The sequence below is a fragment of the Haemaphysalis longicornis genome, unplaced genomic scaffold (genome assembly GCF_048455015.1).
Source record: "Haemaphysalis longicornis isolate Haplotype H1 unplaced genomic scaffold, Haemaphysalis longicornis Haplotype H1 scaffold_29, whole genome shotgun sequence".
In the NCBI taxonomy this organism is placed as follows: domain Eukaryota; kingdom Metazoa; phylum Arthropoda; class Arachnida; order Ixodida; family Ixodidae; genus Haemaphysalis; species Haemaphysalis longicornis.
In genome coordinates this window covers 348,878-366,748 of record NW_027526331.1, presented here as the reverse complement: position 1 = coordinate 366,748, position 17,871 = coordinate 348,878, and the positions used below count along the sequence as shown (strand labels likewise).

Sequence of the window (17,871 nt, the reverse complement as noted above, 5' to 3'; positions counted from 1 at the left end):
CCGTAGCAGACGGCAGTCGTAGGAGCGTAATAGCGGAAGTACGTCACCGCTGCGGAGCGCAGCATCATGGGAGGGGGAGCTCGCGCGCCGTCAACAGCGAAGAATGTTGAAAGGAGGAGGAAACGCGGCGCGACGATAATGCGCGGTTTTTGATTTACGATTTCTCAGCTAATACTCATCGCTTTAACAAAATTCTTGCGGGAGGAGATTGCTAATACATTGCTTTATTTGGTTACATGTACATCCATGCATCGGCGGAAGGTATTTCAGGACCCCTTTAAAAAGCTGAAGCGCTTTCCAAAAAAATTGAGCTAGAGGCACGTTTATATAGTTTCTTGCGCGCTGGCTGCGAATATCATAATTAATTTTATCGTACATGAGTCCAACCGGCATTTATCTTGCAAAACGCGCGGTACCGCTTGAAAGACACCCGCTTTTCGTCTTTGACGCCTCTGATTGGTTGCGCCCGTCATGACGTCAAAAAAGGACACCCTTCGGCCGCGCGGGTTGTCAGAAGCATTGAGAACGATCGCACGGCAACAGCGCTTGCCTTTTCAGCAATTTAGCTTGCAGTTAATGTTCGCACATTACTGCAAGTTTATTTTCCAACTTCCCGTGCTATTGGTTCAAGTATCGTGGAGCTTAAATTTGCTTTACACGACCGAGAACCCCAAAGCAGTTACTGCGGCGTCGGCCAGAGGGTTCCGTCAAAATATTTCTGAATTAGCCAACCAGCATAGGGGGTTTCTATTCCTTATGTTAATATTAGGTAGTGCCTGAACTGTTTGTTACTACAGTCGAGTCCACTTATAACAATACCGGTTTCAACAATATATCGGATATAACAATGGACAGCCGCGGCACCGTCAGCTTTTCATTGTATTCTATGGCAAAATAAACCGCTTATAACAATGCTGTCGTGATGCAATATCGGTTATAACAATTAAATGTGGGCACTGGAACCAACCCTGAACGAAACAAAAATGCAAAAAGGCTGCGACAATGCCACCCCAACCCCGCCTATTACGCAAAAGGGCATGAGAGCATACGCGCGGCGGCCAGGCGATAGCGCACTTGGCCTCGCACGCGGCGAGTGCGCGCCGAAGAGGCTCGCATGCCACCGCTGCTTTCGCCTGCCGCGGCGACGCGGAGGAGTGGGAGGAGGACCGGATGGGAGGAGGACTGGATGGGCGCTGCGGTCACCGGCGCGGAAGACGACAGCAGTGACGACGAGGAGGAACCGGAACCCATGCAGGTTGTGTCGCATCAGGAAGCGTTGCAAATGATCGACTCCCTGCGCGATTTTGTGTTTGCTAAAAACCTTCCGCTCGGCCACGCGCAGCAGTTGGACGCTTTGCAAAAAGATGTCAATAAGATGGCCGGTAAGCAGTCGAAGCTGACTGCTTACGGTTTTCTACCTGCTAAAAAGTAAAAAGTTTAAGCAACTTCCCCCTCATTAAGTGCTCTTGTTTATCATGTTCCCCTCATTAAATGTTCTTGTTTGTCACGTTTTCTTTTTTATTTTCGGCATAACCCGCTTATAACAATAATCGGTTATAACAATATTTTCATGGCACCTCAATATTGTTATAAGTGGACTCGACTGTATATACTAAACCATTTATGCCAAGAAAAAGCGGCGTTTTATAAACAATCTACCAGCGAAAAGCACGTACGTGCACTGCGCGAAAAAATAGCGTTCATGCGCTGTAAACGTATATGCGAGACATACGTTGCCGGTGCACGCATAAACCAACAAGCGGACTCTGCTTCCGAATTTGCTTTGTTCGTTAGCGCCCCCCCCCCCCCCCCACTTACTCATCTACACTGTACAAACACCCACACGCGCGCGCGCGTGCGCCATTTGGGCAGCGGCGCTAAGGCGCTTCCGCGATCGCTAGCTGCACTTCGATAAGTGGCGTCTTACTGCTTGACTTGCATTTATTCTGAAAACACTGTAGCATACTGGTGCCTCCGCAGCATTATCGGCTCTAGTAGGGCTTGATTTTCGCGTGTGCGTCGCGCCGTTATAATTAACAGACCAGTCAGACAAGGCAGTTACGTTGTAGTTAAGTTACTTTAGGTAACAATCACCAAACGTTTGTGATAATGAATCATTGGCCTGTTTCAGCATTTCTAGATTTAAGCATTTACCGCACTAGTCGGACAAAGGCCTTATATTTACTCTGCGCTTCTACTTTTTTTTAGTATCATCGTTATATATATATATATCAACGACTACCGCTGGAGCACAGTTGAGGCTCAGCGGCAACAAGTGCTTGCCAGGTTATAATATGCAGGCACACGGAATCTTGGGAAAAGAATTAGGCCCCCGCTGTCAACACAAATTATGGTACGGTGGTGGTTCGGAACGGTGTTTTTTTCATTCCACACAAATATTACCTTATCGTGGCATGTATACTTGCAAAATAAGTAATGTGGTAGTCTTGGTTATTTTACTTTGTAGGAATAGGAGAGAACTTCAATCAGGATTGACCCCTTGTTTTAGTTTGCCAAAAAATTGGGTTTTTGAACCTAAGCCCATAAGGAAAGAAAACCGACGGGTTTAACAAAACCGGTATTTCCTGAACATGTTCTGCTTCTGGAACGGAACGAAACATCCCCGGCCAAAGTACAGCAGTATTCGCCATCCTTCCTAAATCTAGACTCTAATGTGAACATTCATGTCCATCGCATCAAAAAAAAAAAAAAAAAAAAAGGAAAAATAGGAAAAACGCATTGGAGCGGTTTACAAAGTATCTAACGTAATGTAGTATATATATTCTCTGTCGTCAAGCACAGCCCCCTCGATTGTCGCTTCCATAAGACATCCCGGCGTAATATTATCCTGTTTAGGAATACGGCATGGTAACGTATGCCTCATTTGGCGTTCGTGCATACTTTTTGAACACGAAAATTGTACAATTAAGTGCTATCAATAACAACAACAAGTATCATTCTTCCTGCGGCGAGCCTCTACAGGAAACATGGTGAAAAGAGCATGGCAGAGGCGGCGGATCTGGCCGGAAGTCCAGGTATGACGTTTTCCGGCCGGTTTTCGCCTCCGCTCTTTGGTCTTCCGGCATTGCGCGCTGAGATGGGGGGCATCGGGCCACTTTTGTTTGCGTTTTGCGCCGCTTCCATTGCATGTATTTCGTACACGGGAACTATTCAATGTGTACTTGCTGCTAGTCAACTTTTCTTTTAATTCTAAAACCTCTTCACCTTCCCTTAAACGAAGTACTGACACGAAATTTTCGTGTTACGTTTGTTTCGCTGCTATGGATGCCTACCAGCCCCTTAATCATACAATGGCACATTAGACGGTCGATCGCCGCGTAAACAATCATTTACGGCGTCGTTTATTCGTGTCAGGTTCGGTTTCGACAAAACGAACGCCTTGCGGCCGCCATGACAGGAGGGCACGTACCCGTGACGTCACCATTCTTGTCACACCGCTGCCGCTCTGGACGCGTGCGCCCAGACCGGCCTAGGTCTTCACCACCATTCTCACGGGCCCGGGCAGCATGACGTCAGCCCCAAAACCATGACGAGTACACACGGCATAGCAATGCGCGCCAATCGCAGCCAGCATGTCATCTACGTCACGGAAGCCACGACGTCGTCAGTTTGGGGCACGGAGCAGATGATATCATGTCGGCCCGTTCTGGGCTTTCTCGTGCGGGCAAAGATTAAAATTGATATAGTGAACTCAGCTTTTAAATTTCGTGTCACTACTACTACTCCGTTAAAGAAGTAGTAACACCAAAGTTTTCTTTTTGCATTTTTTTGCTGTAAACAATACCTCTTAGCCCACAAATAATAAAAATCAAGAAAAAACTAGCCAGCATAGAAATAGTTATATAGCATTTCTTTAAACCAGTTTCAATTTTGGTCGCCAGCAGCACGGATGAGTTTTGAGCCATGGCAGCAGGTATCACATTACACTGTTCTGGCTACAAAACAGCAAGTTATGACGTCAATGCACAACCCGTGACATCACACACGTTTACCGCATCGTCTGTGGTGGTCTCACATGTTCTGCATTGACCTGCCAGAGCTTGCAGCGGCAACCACGCCGTGGCAATTTTAAAATGTGATACGCAAATTCATGCAAGTAGACGCTATTTACTGGGTTTAATTTTCAATTGGGAGACATTTTAGATTGTTTCTGTTAATGATGTTGGCGTTCAATTGGTTTTTGAAAACATACCGTTAATTTTTTGCCACTTGGCGAAAGTTTACAATACCGTTGAGAGATCCGGCTTGGCTAAATGCGACCACCAACAGCAGCGCAGTAGAGTGTTTCTGGTCCTGGAAAGGGCTAGCTGATGTCACCCAGAACCTGACGGATTGCCGGGACGTGGAATATCTTTCATCACGTTGATAGTGATTTTGCTGTCGCTGGCAATCTGAGGTAGCTTGCGGCCGGGCCAATTAAAATTGATTTTCAATGTGTTTCCCGATGAGGCCAGCTGCAAAAATTGCTGGAAGGCAGCTTCACCAACTGCTGAAGCCAATTATACCTTTTTGGGGGATCCTGAATTTTGTGTCAGTACTCCTTTAACACCTCGACAATATCCGACAAAATTGGTGTCATTATGAGGACAATGCAGCTGCCTTAAAGGGACACTGCAGCACTTGCCATCGATTACTCGGAATGTATTTTGGAGTAAAGTATATTGTCCCAGCAATCTCCTCCTGCAAGAATTATGAAAATCCATTCACTATCACGGAAACTGCGAGTGAGGAGAAATCGCGCATAATTGTTCTCTCAACTCGACCGCAGACAATGCGACGAAAGCTGCGCGCTCTCTCCCGGAGAGGGGGGCAGCTCACGGCGTTCTCTTCGGCGGCCTTCGATATATTACAGGCCCGGGAGTATTCTCCTTTTCTCCGCAAAGTGGATGGGTCTATTTCCGGTCTAGTGCCACAAAAAAAGTGGGCATAGCTGCCTGCTCGCAAGTGCGTGCTCAGGCTGGTAGGGCATTTCTGATGCAATAAACATTTGTTGTCGAGTGGTTTCGTTGAAAGGAGAATTTTGAGTTCGTCACTCAAACTCCACGTGCACTCAAACACAAAAGAAACGCCAAAAATGTGCGTACAGGTTCAGGCATAGAAAAGGTTGGTGCACAGCGCCGACAACGGCGGATCGTCACGGGAAACGTGAGAAACAATCCGCGAAGTTGACCAGCGACAGCCAATAGGAAAGCCACGGCTTCAGTAACGTCGTTTAGGCCATGCCAGGGGTGCATAATGAGAAAAACTGAAGATAGCGCGGTTGGTTTTTCCGCGTCTTTCACAGCGGTTTGCACGCTTACCGCTTCACGTGCGCATGTACTATTTGGCTCAAGTATCCCTGGCAGTGCAATCCAAATGTCGCGCAAGTTTACTTGCACTGCCCAGAGTGTTGCAGGGTCCCTTGAATTGACCAACCTTATATTTTGTCCTCATGGGCCGTTTACCACTGTTAAACTGCACGTAGCACATAGTTACTAAATGGTGTTATTCATAACAGCTTCGCTGGGCATCTACACCTGTAGGACAGGATTGCTCCTCAGTTGTTTTTTTCGTGCAGCCTTTGCTGTTCACAGTATTTAACAAAATGTATAACACCACAAAAACCTGTCTACAAGCTTTATTCAAAGCTAACATTGCCCTTTACACGCTGCGGTGGCTCAGTGGCTAAGGCCTTCCGATGCAACTTCGGAGTGCGAGCACGTGAGTTCCGTTCCCGATGTGATGGCTGTTTTCTCTGATGGAGGCGATAAAGAAAAATGCCCTTGTGGAATTTGAATATAGACACCCCATGCTGCTTTTTTCATCACACTGTGTAGTCTGTGTAATGATCAATGCTCTGATCCACTCCACCAGAAGAGTAGAGCACATTTTGTAAGCAACAGTGAAATGAAAACAGGCAGCATAAATGGGAGCAGTTGGCGGGCAGCTATTCTAAACCTAGCAGAAAATACAGAAAATACTACTTATGTACACAGATAGTGCCCCTACTAAATAATCCGAAGACTGGGCACCAGTCTTACGCAACACAGAATGTCAACGAATGGGGCACCTTCTACCAGCACCACAAACACAGGTGAAGTTTTCCGCAGTCGCCGCACACACACACACACTGCTTCGTTCGCACTTGGTGCGCAACATAGTTCGCTTCGGCTGCTTGCACGCAGCTCCACTTGATGCCAGGAGTAGGAGGGAACAGCGCTATAACTACAGTGCCTGTCCAGATAGTCGGGGATGACAACGGCAGCTATGCCCTCAGCGCTTCTTCTTGCCCCCTGAGGCGGCCTGGGCGGCGGCGGCCTCCTGCTCGGCCTGGTACTCCTGCAGCAGCTGCTGCTGCACCTCGGGCAAGGCGGGCGAATAGCGGGAGTACTCCATGCTGAACTCCCCCTTGCCCTGGGTCATCGAGCGCAGCTCCGTTGAGTAGCCAAACATGTCGTTCAGCGGCACCTGCACACAAGGCACCGAGTCGGTTCGCACGTCACGTCGACAGCCAAGTGCAGGGCGCTGCAGACACCGAAATGATACAGCAGCAAGGGCACAAACTTTACATAATGCTCACTATGACGTGGAACAACAGGTTCTCCCAAGTGACACCACAACAAGCTTCATGCAAGTGAAGAGTGCAAGAGGTTCTCTCAAATGAATCCATCTTTTTCAGCGCGAAAGGACTACAACCCTACCTTGGCCAGTTTTATGGGAAATTATTCACGTGAAGCCCATTTCGTCACGTTCCCCATATTTTCCAGTTTATCACACGCTTCAGCCAAACTTTATTTCTACTGTGCATCAACACAGCAGAAAGATAGGGCAACGCTGACATCTGATGGCCGGATGGCGTTGCGTGGTGCGTCGTGAGCGCAAAGGACAGGACGTAGAGTATAAGACAAACATGCACCAACCAGCCCACTTGCTCCCCGTTCTAAGATCAACTTAGGGTTACCTATGCTAAGCCTAAACATACGATGTTAGACCCAATGCCACTGGAACCCATTTTCAAAAGTTTTCATTTTAGTAATTCTACGTCGAGCGATGGTTACTAATCTAGTTGGCATCGTCAGACAGTAGTATCGCCTTAGTCGGCCCTGCTCCCACCTTAAAGCACAGACAGTCTGTTCGATGGCGTCGACTGCAGACACCTTTCCGCATCATGCATTGCATCTCCTCCACTCCCCAAGTGATACTACCACATGTGCACATGGTGTGGCACACCTTTTGCTTCCCTCGAACACATAGTGGGCGCTTACCAAGCCAACCCACCTCCATACTACTCTGTCCCTGCCCCTTACCACGCTAGAGCAGTGGGAGGCTACGCTGCTCAGCTCCGACCCACAAGAGCAAAAGTGTACGATCCAGCTGGCCGAACTTGCCCCTACAGCCGACGGGCTCCTGGCCGTTGCCTAGGGGACTAAAGTTTTTACCACCACCATCACCACAAGGCCAAACGTTTGGCCTAGGCTAGTACATAACTGACAGTCGCAGCTGTTAATCTTGCACAGTGTTATATACCCACAGGGTAGCACGTACCAACAGGGGGGGATTGGCTTGCGCTTTATAAACGCATTGTCCAGAGTGCTACCTAATGGTGCTATAGCTGAGCGCTGCAGCCATGGCTAGAGTGTCGTCGAACGACATTCGAATTTTTAGGACTAGCCCGGCAAAAAGAAGAGCGTCTGCTGTTGTAGTGTAAAGGTTCTGTCTTCACTTCATAGAGGACGGTGGTTCGAGCCTGGCAGTTGCTTCCTTAATTTTTTTAAACAGCAGAGCTGTTTAAGCCTTAGCTTGGTCCGGGAAAAACATACCGAAAAGAAAAAATACCGAGCGGGTATTCGCGCACACCTCGTGAGGAGTGTCTAGCGTTGGCCAGCTCGACCTTCAGGAGCACTCTGCCCAGCATTCGTGGCGTGACCTCTCATGTGGTGCTCTCCTCGTCAGTTCACGTGCATTGGTGCCTCAAGTGGGGAGCACAGGCAACAAGTTCGAGCTACAGACGCCGAGTTCGCGAAGACGGTTGTGGATTTTAGGGCGTGCTTAACGCGGTCTACCTTGGGTGAAAGGCTGAGAACAAAACGATGATCCGGGCCTGCTGTCATAAAGAACTTTCAGCGGCAAGTTCAGAAATCCATGTTATGCATCTTTAGCTGCATTTATAATTGTCATGACATAGGCTAGTTTTCAGTGTTTTAAATGATTGCTCCGTGTATATCATGACATAGGTTAGTATTTGGTGTTTTGAATGATTGCTCTGTGTTTGTCATGTTATGTTAGGTTAAATTACGTTAGAGAAAGTGTATTAGTGCTAGACGGGACATTTTGTTGCGATGCACTAGTGGGACCTCGCTTTAGTGGAGTGCTTATACAGTAAACCCCATTAATTCGGACTTCACAGGACCATAGAGAAGGTCCTAATTAACCGAGGGTCCGAATCATCGCGAGTACAACCAAAACACTTAAAGGAGCACTGACACCAATTTTCGGCGTTAATATTGCCGCGAACCATACATTGGGTTTGTTTATTTGTGTTTTGCTTTTACCGCCCGGCTGCGCCGGTCTGTGTTATCTCTGCGCCAAGGGAAGCGCGTGTTCCATTCTTTCTTTCTGTGCCGCATGTGTTATCTGTCGTGATAGGGAGAGCATTCCGATCTAACGTGAACAGCCCAGAATAATCTTCTTGGATCTACTATGTTCTCGATGTGAATCGACGTTTCGAGAACCACGCGCGCCGAAAGATAAAAAGCCTGCAGTGCGGACGCCGGAGCATTCGATTCTGCGACGCTCGCTGACGCAAGTCACTTTGTTGACCGCTGCTTCGCCGCCTCTGTATTCTTTTGAGTTGTTAGGGGAGCACAAGTTCGCTCCAATAAACTTGTTTCTCCTGCAAGACAACTGCGTTGTCCTTGGCTTCGTGACATCTGGTGGAGGTGCGGGGTAGCACCCTTCATGCCCACTGCAACCTCGGGAAGCCGCCAAGCCAGTCCAACAAGAGCCAGCCTCCGCCTGCAAGCTTTACCACCCGAGTTCGGTTTGATGCCAGAAGGGCCCATGAGAAGGAACGCTGCAACCAACACCATGGTACAAGAAACAACGTCGCCAATCATGCTGCAGCAGCCCCGGGAACCGCCATCGTTCCGGGGAGCCCCCGCTGAAGATCCAGAGGAATGGTTGGAGAAGCTGGAGCGCGTGCGGCTCTTCAACAGGTGGGACGATGAAGAAACCTTCCGGCATGTTTTCTTTTACTTGGAGGATGCAGCCCGAACTTGGTTTGAAAACCACGAGAGCGCCTTGACCGACTGGACGCAATTCAAAAGCGAGTTCCTTAAGACCTTCACGACCGTGGTGAGAAAAGAACGAGCTGCGATTTTACTGGAAACTCGAACGCAACACCCGAACGAAGGAGTCGTAATCTTCGTCGAGGAAATGAAGCGACTTTTCCGCCGTGCGGACCCAGGAATGACGGAAGAAAAGAAACTACGGTTTCTGATGCGAGGTGTGAAGCAAGAGCTCTTCGCGTGCCTTGTTCGCAACCCCCCCAAGACCGTGTCCGAATTCGCGTCTGAGGCCGCCGCGATGGAGAAGACGCTCGAAATCCGAACGAGGCAGTACGACCGCCCAATCAATGCGCTGGTTTCGGAGACGCTTGGTGCCAGCGCTATCAACTCCGACTCACTACGCGACACTATCCGCGAAATAGTGAGGGAGGAGCTGCGGAAACTGCTCCCGACGCCGCTGCAACCACAAGTCGCTTCTCTTACCGACGTCATTAGAGAAGAAGTGCAACAAGCGCTGGGAACTTCAACGACGCCAGTAGCACCTCGCGAGCCGCAAGCCATGACCTACGCGGCTGCTGTACATCGCCCTCGCCCAACTGCACCCTATCGTCACGAGGCTCCGTACCGTCGTCCCCTCTCGCCGGCCCGACCACCTGCGGCGCAACCCCCTGCCCCAAGGAAGACCGACGTGTGGCGAACGTCCGACAATCGTCCGCTGTGCTACCACTGCGGAGAGGCCGACCACGTCTACCGTCGCTGCCCCTACAGGAGGCTCGGTTTGCGAGGGTTCTCCGTCGACGCACCCCGCCCCCGAACTGGCCAGCGCCCATCGGAGATCGAAGAATACCTCTCCAACACCAACCGAGGACCAGCCCGCTTCAACCGTTCACCGTCACCCTACCCATACCAGTCGCCGAACCGCCGTAGCAATGCTGAGTTCTCACGTGGAAGGTCCCCCAGCCCACGCGGGGGAAACTAAAAGCAGCAACTTCTGGAGGTAAAGTTGCACGATCGCGGAAAAATGAAAACCCTCCAACGACGCAACGACTCGCGGAAGACAGTGACTCACAACGTGCCCTCATCCCGACGATCCGACCCAGACCTGACGAGACTCCCGTACACGACGACAGCTATACGCCGCGACGCGCACCCGACCGGACCGACACGTCCGCTGAGAAGACGATGACAACGACGACGCACAGTGCCCGACCGTCAACACGTACAAGCAGAGATACGACGCCCCGACGAACCCGGAACTCGAGGAAGACTGCATCTGACGTCAAGGTGTCCATCGACGGCTTTGACGTAGTCGCCCTCGTAGACACGGGAGCTGACTATTCGGTAATGAGCGGACCATTTGCGTCTAAACTGAAGAAAGTTATGACCAGATGGGACGGTCCGCACATACGCACAGCAGGAGGCCACCTCGTGACGCCAAGTGGAACGTGCACATCGCGCGTCACCATAGACGGCACAACGTACCCTGCGGCGTTCGTCATTCTGCCTAACTGCTCCCGCGACGTAATTCTTGGAATGGACTTTTTGATGGACAACGGTGCAATAATCGACCTGCAGACCAAGTCAATAACTTTTTCTCCCAATCACTCCATGACGCCGGAACCGAACCCCGAACGACGTGCTGCTGTAAGGATTGCCGATGATCATGTCACCCTGCCACCCCGCGCAAGCTTGATGGTCGCAGTCTACTGTGAAGATGCTGCTCCTGACGTCGACGCTATCGTAGACACCGATCAAAGGGTGCTTCTCAACCGTGGTGTGTCGGTCGCAAGAGGCATTGCGCGCTTCAAGGAACACCAATCCCACATTTTGGTTACGAATTTCACCGAGGAGTACCAGCATTTAAACAAGGGCGCGGCAATTGCATTCCTCGAAGAAGCGCAAGAAGCAAGTGACGTGATCGCGGTCGCCGACTTTGAACGCACACCCGTAGAAACCTTCAAGCTCCCGCAGCCTTTCGACGTGAATCCGGCGCTACCGCAAGAACAACGGAACAAGTTATTGGCTTTGCTGCGTCGCTATAGCGAATGTTTTTCGTCGAGCGCAAAACTACGTCAGACCCCTCTAGCGAAGCACCGAATAATAACCGAAGATGGAGCCCGACATACCCGACAGTCACCGTACCGCGTCTCTTCACACGAACAGGAAGCCATCCGGACTCAAGTCGACGACATGCTCAGCGACGACATTATACAGCCCTCGAAAAGCCCCTGGGCTGCGCCCGTCGTACTCGTAAAGAAAAAAGACGGCACATTAAGGTTTTGTGTTGACTACCGGCGACTGAACAAAATCACGAAAAAGGACGTGTACCCCCTCCCCCGAATCGACGACGCCCTCGACCACCTCTGCCACGCGAAGTACTTCTCATCGATGCACCTGAAGACCGGCTACTGGCAAATTGAAGTGGACGAGAGAGACCGAGAGAAGACTGCATTTATAACCCCAGACGGTCTATACGAGTTCAAGGTGATGCCGTTTGGGCTGTGCACAGCACCAGCGACGTTTCAAAGAGTCATGGACACTGTGCTAGCTGGCCTTAAGTGGCACACCTGCCTCGTATACCTCGACGACGTAGTGGTATTCGCCCGGACTTTCGACGAACACCTTGCAAGGTTGGAGTCTGTACTCGAGGCCATTCGTACGTCGGGGTTGACGCTGAAGCCTGAAAAGTGCCGTTTCGCATACGGGGAACTCAAGTTCTTGGGCCACGTCGTCAACGCCGCGGGAGTCCTACCTGACCCGGCAAAAACTTCAGCCATTGCGAACTTCCCAAGGCCGAAAGACAAGAAGGGCGTGCGAAGATTTCTCGGGCTGTGCGCATACTACCGGCGCTTCGTCGCAAACTTCGCACACATTGCAGAGCCACTCACGCGCTTGACGAAAGATAGCACCCCTTTCAGCTGGGAAAACGACCAAGAAAAAGCATTCTGCGAGCTGCAAAAACGCCTGCAAAGACCGCCCGTGCTCGCTCATTTCGACGAAAATGCCGAAACGGAAATGCACACGGACGCCAGTGATATAGGCTTGGGTGCCGTCCTTGTCCAAAAGCAAAGCGGCTGCGAAAGGGTGATCGCCTATGCCAGCCGTGGTCTGTCGAAGGAGGAGAAAAACTATTCTGCCTCTGAGAAAGAGTGCCTGGCTATTATATGGGCGATTTCAAAATTTCGCCCATACGTGTATGGACGGCCATTCAAGGTTGTAACAGACCACCATGCGCTGTGTTGGCTCGCCAATTTGAAGGACCCCTCTGGCCGTCTTGGGCGGTGGAGCTTACGCCTGCAGGAGTTCGACGTTACAGTCGTTTATAAATCCGGCAGGAAACACTCCGACGCCGACTGCCTGTCCCGCGCCCCCGTCGACCCACCACCACAAGACTCTGATGAAGACAGCGCGTTCTTCGGGATCGTGACGGAGAGCGACCTAGCCGCCCAGCAGCGTGCCGACCCCGACTTACGCGTCATAATCGAGTACCTCGAGGGATGCAACGTTGCCGTTCCTAGGACCTTCAAACGCAGCCTACCAGCATTCAGCCTGAGAAACTCCGTTCTCGTGAAGAAGAATTTCAGCCCCGGAACAAGAGCGAATTACCTTCTCGTCATCCCCGCGGACCTTCGTGACGAAATTTTGGAAGCGTGCCACGACGACCCGTCTTCCGGACATCTCGGCACAGCGCGCACTATTGGAAAAATCAAGGCGAGGTACTACTGGCCCGGCCTTACCTCTGACGTCACCCACTACGTCCGGAGCTGCCGTGACTGCCAGCGACGAAAAACGCCGCCGACAAGACCCGCCGGACTTCTGCAACCGATCGCCGTCCCATCGAGACCATTTCAACAGATTGGAATGGACCTTTTAGGCCCGTTCCCTACGTCACGATCACAGAACAAGTGGATTGTCGTAGCGACAGACTACATGACGTGCTACGCAGAGACCGCCGCTCTTCCGAGGGGGACTGCACAAGAAGTGGCAAAGTTCTTTATAAGCCAAGTTGTGCTGCGACATGGAGCCCCGGAAGTCCTAATCACCGACCGCGGAACGGCATTTACTGCGGAGCTGATGCAAGGAGTATTACGCTACAGCAACACGGATCACCGAAGAACGACGGCGTACCACCCCCAAACGAACGGACTAACAGAACGTCTGAACAAGACAATCGCAGATATGCTGTCAATGTACGTTGACGTTGAACATAAGACTTGGGACGAAGTGCTCCCGTATGTCACGTTTGCGTACAACACGGCTATCCAGGAGACGACGCAGCTGACGCCATTCGAGCTTGTCTACGGTAGAAGGCCAACTACGATGCTCGACGCCATGCTTCCGCACGTAGAAGACGACGACCTCAACGCCGACGTCCACGGATATCTTCAACGTGCGGAGGAGGCCCGCCAGCTCGCTCGAGTTCGTATAACGGACCAGCAGCTGGTGGATGCGGGCCGCTACAACCTCCGACGCCGAGACGCCGAGTACCAACCAGGGGATCGTGTTTGGGTTTGGACTCCCATCCGACGACGCGGACTCAGTGAGAAGCTCCTGCGACGGTATTTCGGACCCTACCAGATTCTACGACGTGTCGGCCAACTTACCTACGAGGTGATCCCCGATGGTGATTCCGGAACATCACGACGACGCACGCGGCCCGAAGTCGTTCACGTGGTTCGCTTAAAACCTTTCTACGGACGATAACGAATTTTATTTTTATTTTCGGACTGTCGCTTATGTTAGCATCGGGTCGATGCACTCTTAGAGGGGGGGTAATGCCGCGAACCATACATTGGGTTTGTTTATTTGTGTTTTGCTTTTACCGCCCGGCTGCGCCGGTCTGTGTTATCTCTGCGCCAAGGGAAGCGCGTGTTCCATTCTTTCTTTCTGTGCCGCATGTGTTATCTGTCGTGATAGGGAGAGCATTCCGATCTAACGTGAACAGCCCAGAATAATCTTCTTGGATCTACTATGTTCTCGATGTGAATCGACGTTTCGAGAACCACGCGCGCCGAAAGATAAAAAGCCTGCAGTGCGGACGCCGGAGCATTCGATTCTGCGACGCTCGCTGACGCAAGTCACTTTGTTGACCGCTGCTTCGCCGCCTCTGTATTCTTTTGAGTTGTTAGGGGAGCACAAGTTCGCTCCAATAAACTTGTTTCTCCTGCAAGACAACTGCGTTGTCCTTGGCTTCGTGACAATATTATTGCACAGTTCGCTTCCTTCACTCAACAGAATACCCTGGCTGAAATATGAGCGGCCTGCGACGCGAAGAACATAGTTCAATTGGATCGCATTTATCGCGCAGACGGAGCAGCGCGCGGAGCGGCACTCAGCAAATGGACATCAGCGTGACATCACTCCAGGAGAGGAAAAAGAAGTGACGCGACAGCGCTCGTCAAAAACTCGTGACGTCACTCCACGCGCGCGGCCCTACGAGCGGCGAGCGGGCGCAACACCCTCTCAAGCGGGCGCCGGTGACGTCCGCACAAAGCGGTGAGGTCAAACCGGGAGGCTGTCATTTGCGCCATTCGGGATGAAAGCGCGGGCATTTGAAACAAACGATTTTCAGGCTGTTCAATGTAATTAACTATCGCGCGCTGAAGTATTTGAAGTGCTGTTTCAGGTTCGCCAGACCATTAAGCATCGATAAAAGCAATAAAAGCGTAACATAAAATTTTCGTGTCAGTGCTCCTTTAAGGAATGCTTGAAATCACTTCTTTCCAAGATGCTCCCACTTGCAATGCCTTCAATATTTGCAATTTCGTAGCCGAATCCTTTGCTTCGTACTTCACCCTCTTTGCTGCTAGGGCTGGGGCAGGAGAGGCAAGAGAAGCCATCCCAGCGTCGCTTGCGTGGTGGTGATGTGCAGATAAGCAACAGCATGCTACGGGAGAACAATCCGGCTCAACCGCAATGCGAATGTGTTAGGCACACAAGAAAAAGAAATGGCAAATCCGTCGGTTGCCTGTTGCCGATGACAGTAGCGATCAACTGCCTTTCATTTTGGTTGTAGTGTAAACCAGTGCCATGTGCGTGTGTGTGGGTTTTTCTTTCTTTCTTTCTTTTTTTTTTTGCCTCTGAGATGAAAAGCTTATTTTAAATCTTGGAGGCTACGATCCGATCTCAAAGTTGTTCAGGTGCGCTGTTAATTTCGCCTGCGAATTCAAATTTATATTCGAAGCACGGCCACGGCGGAATCCACTGCTGCTTCCCCATCGCGACCCAACCTCAGGCGGGAATTTGAATTAACAAGAGCGCGGTCGAAGCTGTCTGAATTGATGAGAGTTTTCAGTCATAGAACATTGCACATTTTGGGCGGGACCAAATGCCGCATCCCAATTAACCGAAATTCTGAATTAATAGGGATCGAATTAACGAAATTTTATGGTAGTACCGTTGGACACCACTCTGAAGTTGATCAAAGTGTTATTTGCCCATACCCTCTGCGGTACATTAGACTGTGCTTTATAAGCAGGAAAGCCTGCTGATTTCACGCGATATTGCTTGGTTGGCACAGCCAAATCGTCGGTCAATTTTTCTTTTTCATAAGTGTGTTAGCCAAATGGGAAGTAATCTACTGTGAACTGAGCCATTCCTATGAAGAAATGTCCAATTCCCAGTCACTTCTTCCTGGTGTTCCATTTGAATTCAGATATGGATATCATGCTTTCACCTGTACTTCCCGTGTGACAGAACTTTGAATCCTTCTGTCAACCTTTGTATTTAGACTATGGCTCAACTCTTAAGCCAGAGAAGCAGTTATATGTCACAGCTAGCAGCAACAGCAGCTAATTTCGTGGATGACGATGTTCAACACCTTTGCATGTGGTCCGGTGCACACTAACTTGGAGATGAAACTGCACTGTAGGAAAGTGTTCTCTAAAGTCCCTGTCATGCCCTTTCGAATCGCTCCATGGGACGAAGCAGAAGGTGACTAGATGACTCTCAAAGTGGGCACCAATGCCTCGGAGAGGAAGGCGCTCACCTCGGCCACCAGGGTGAACCAGCCGTCGCTGGCGTCGGTGGAGACGATGAGGCCGTGGCGCTTGCCCAGGGAGCTGAGTACCGCACCTTGGAACTCCTGGGGCGCCGACACCTCCACCGTCATCACGGGCTCCAGCAGGTACCAGCTACCGTACTCGTACACTGCACCACCCACAGAAAGTTACCCTCTCGAAGGTCTGTACAACACTTGGCGGGAGAAGCTCAGTGCGCTGCTGCTTCTTTCCTGAGCGTTTGTACCTATGTTCTGTCACAAACTTCCTAACTCTTTCGCGATCGCATCATAGGCCATCATTCATGGCTGAACGATGATTTTCAAACCACCCGCAAAAAACTAAAAACAGCGTTAGTCGGACAACTGCCGCCGTCTGACGTGTCCATTGGACACCCCTTTTTCAGTTTCGTTGCCGTTTGTTTACATTTTGCTTGGGTAGGTGGCATTGAGAGTGAAATTTGAACCCAAGGTAGCGGCGAGTTGGGCGAAAATGGCGTCCTGTTTTACTGCGCGCTCCACAAAGGTGGACAGTGGTTTCAGAGACTTCAGCCACTGCTGCTGCTGATTTTTTTTACCTCAGTAGCAGTGATGACTTCAGAAATGATGTGGATTCTTCAGGTTTTAGTTCTAATGAAGACTCTCCCATTCAACAGCCTCAGACTTCGCCAGGTGCTGCCAGGGAAGGTTCGTTTTTGACCTCGCAATGTATATATAAACAAAACGTGCCTAATATCTGACAACTGCGGTATTGCTTTCATGTGTGGGGTCCGGACAACATGCGGCAGGAATATTTTGCCAAATGCACCGTACTATGCCGCTGCAGTAATAAGGATTTTCTGTAAGAACACAAACAAGCATGCTTGGATGCTTTTTTTAGAGAGACCGACTCTCAAATGGCTTCGCAGAGTCACACAGCCGGTTAGGTTGGTGGGCCCGCAAAAATCCAACACTTGGTGCACAGCACTGTTGTATATATTGAATAATAGCTTAAGAACAAAGGAACATTTCATATATCTTAGAATTCCTAAAATAATTCTTAGGCTCAGTAAAATCGCCTATTTGTGTTCTGTGTATACCTTTTTTGCACATTTTTTTTTGGTTTCGTTGACCAATAAACTCTCAATGACTACACCTTTCCCAATACTGGTGTTATGTGTTCGAAAGAGAAATATATAGGTAAGCTAAAATTTCATGCATTTCAGAATTCAGAATTTCAGAATTTCAGAATTCTGATTTTCTACAATTTTCTACAATAATTCTGAAATTCTACAATATCAGAATTATTTAAACTCTAACTCGCCGCCCTGAAAATCAACAGGCAATGCAGCCACCATTGAATCCAAAACATAGCAATGGCAAACCAACATTTTAGGCTCCACTACATGCCAAAACAGAAAACTGTACGAGTTGGTATGTTACTAAAAATAATAAACAGAGCGAAACAACAAAACACAAGAAGGAAAGTACAGACTGACACAGCACTGCAAAAAATGAATACAAAAAAAAAGAATAACTGAGAAAGAAACAAAAGAGTGGTCTGTGGTGTCCTTCCAGCTTTTTCAATTAGCAGAAACAGACGAGCAA

At 50.0% G+C, this 17,871-nt stretch overlaps 1 protein-coding gene across 1 annotated transcript in view; it reads right to left on the bottom strand.

Moving 5' to 3' along the window:
- Positions 1-5,622: 5,622 nt before the first annotated feature.
- Positions 5,623-17,871, bottom strand: part of LOC144173103 (elongation factor G, mitochondrial-like) — a 52,703-nt gene continuing 40,454 nt past the window's right edge. Inside the window, exons 18-19 of the mRNA XM_077701613.1 lie at positions 16,276-16,436; positions 5,623-6,468 (exon numbers count right to left, since the gene is read on the bottom strand). Of these exons, the coding sequence (XP_077557739.1) occupies positions 6,274-6,468; positions 16,276-16,436 (356 nt within the window). The 3' untranslated portion in view covers positions 5,623-6,273. The remainder of the gene's footprint in view (positions 6,469-16,275; positions 16,437-17,871) is intronic.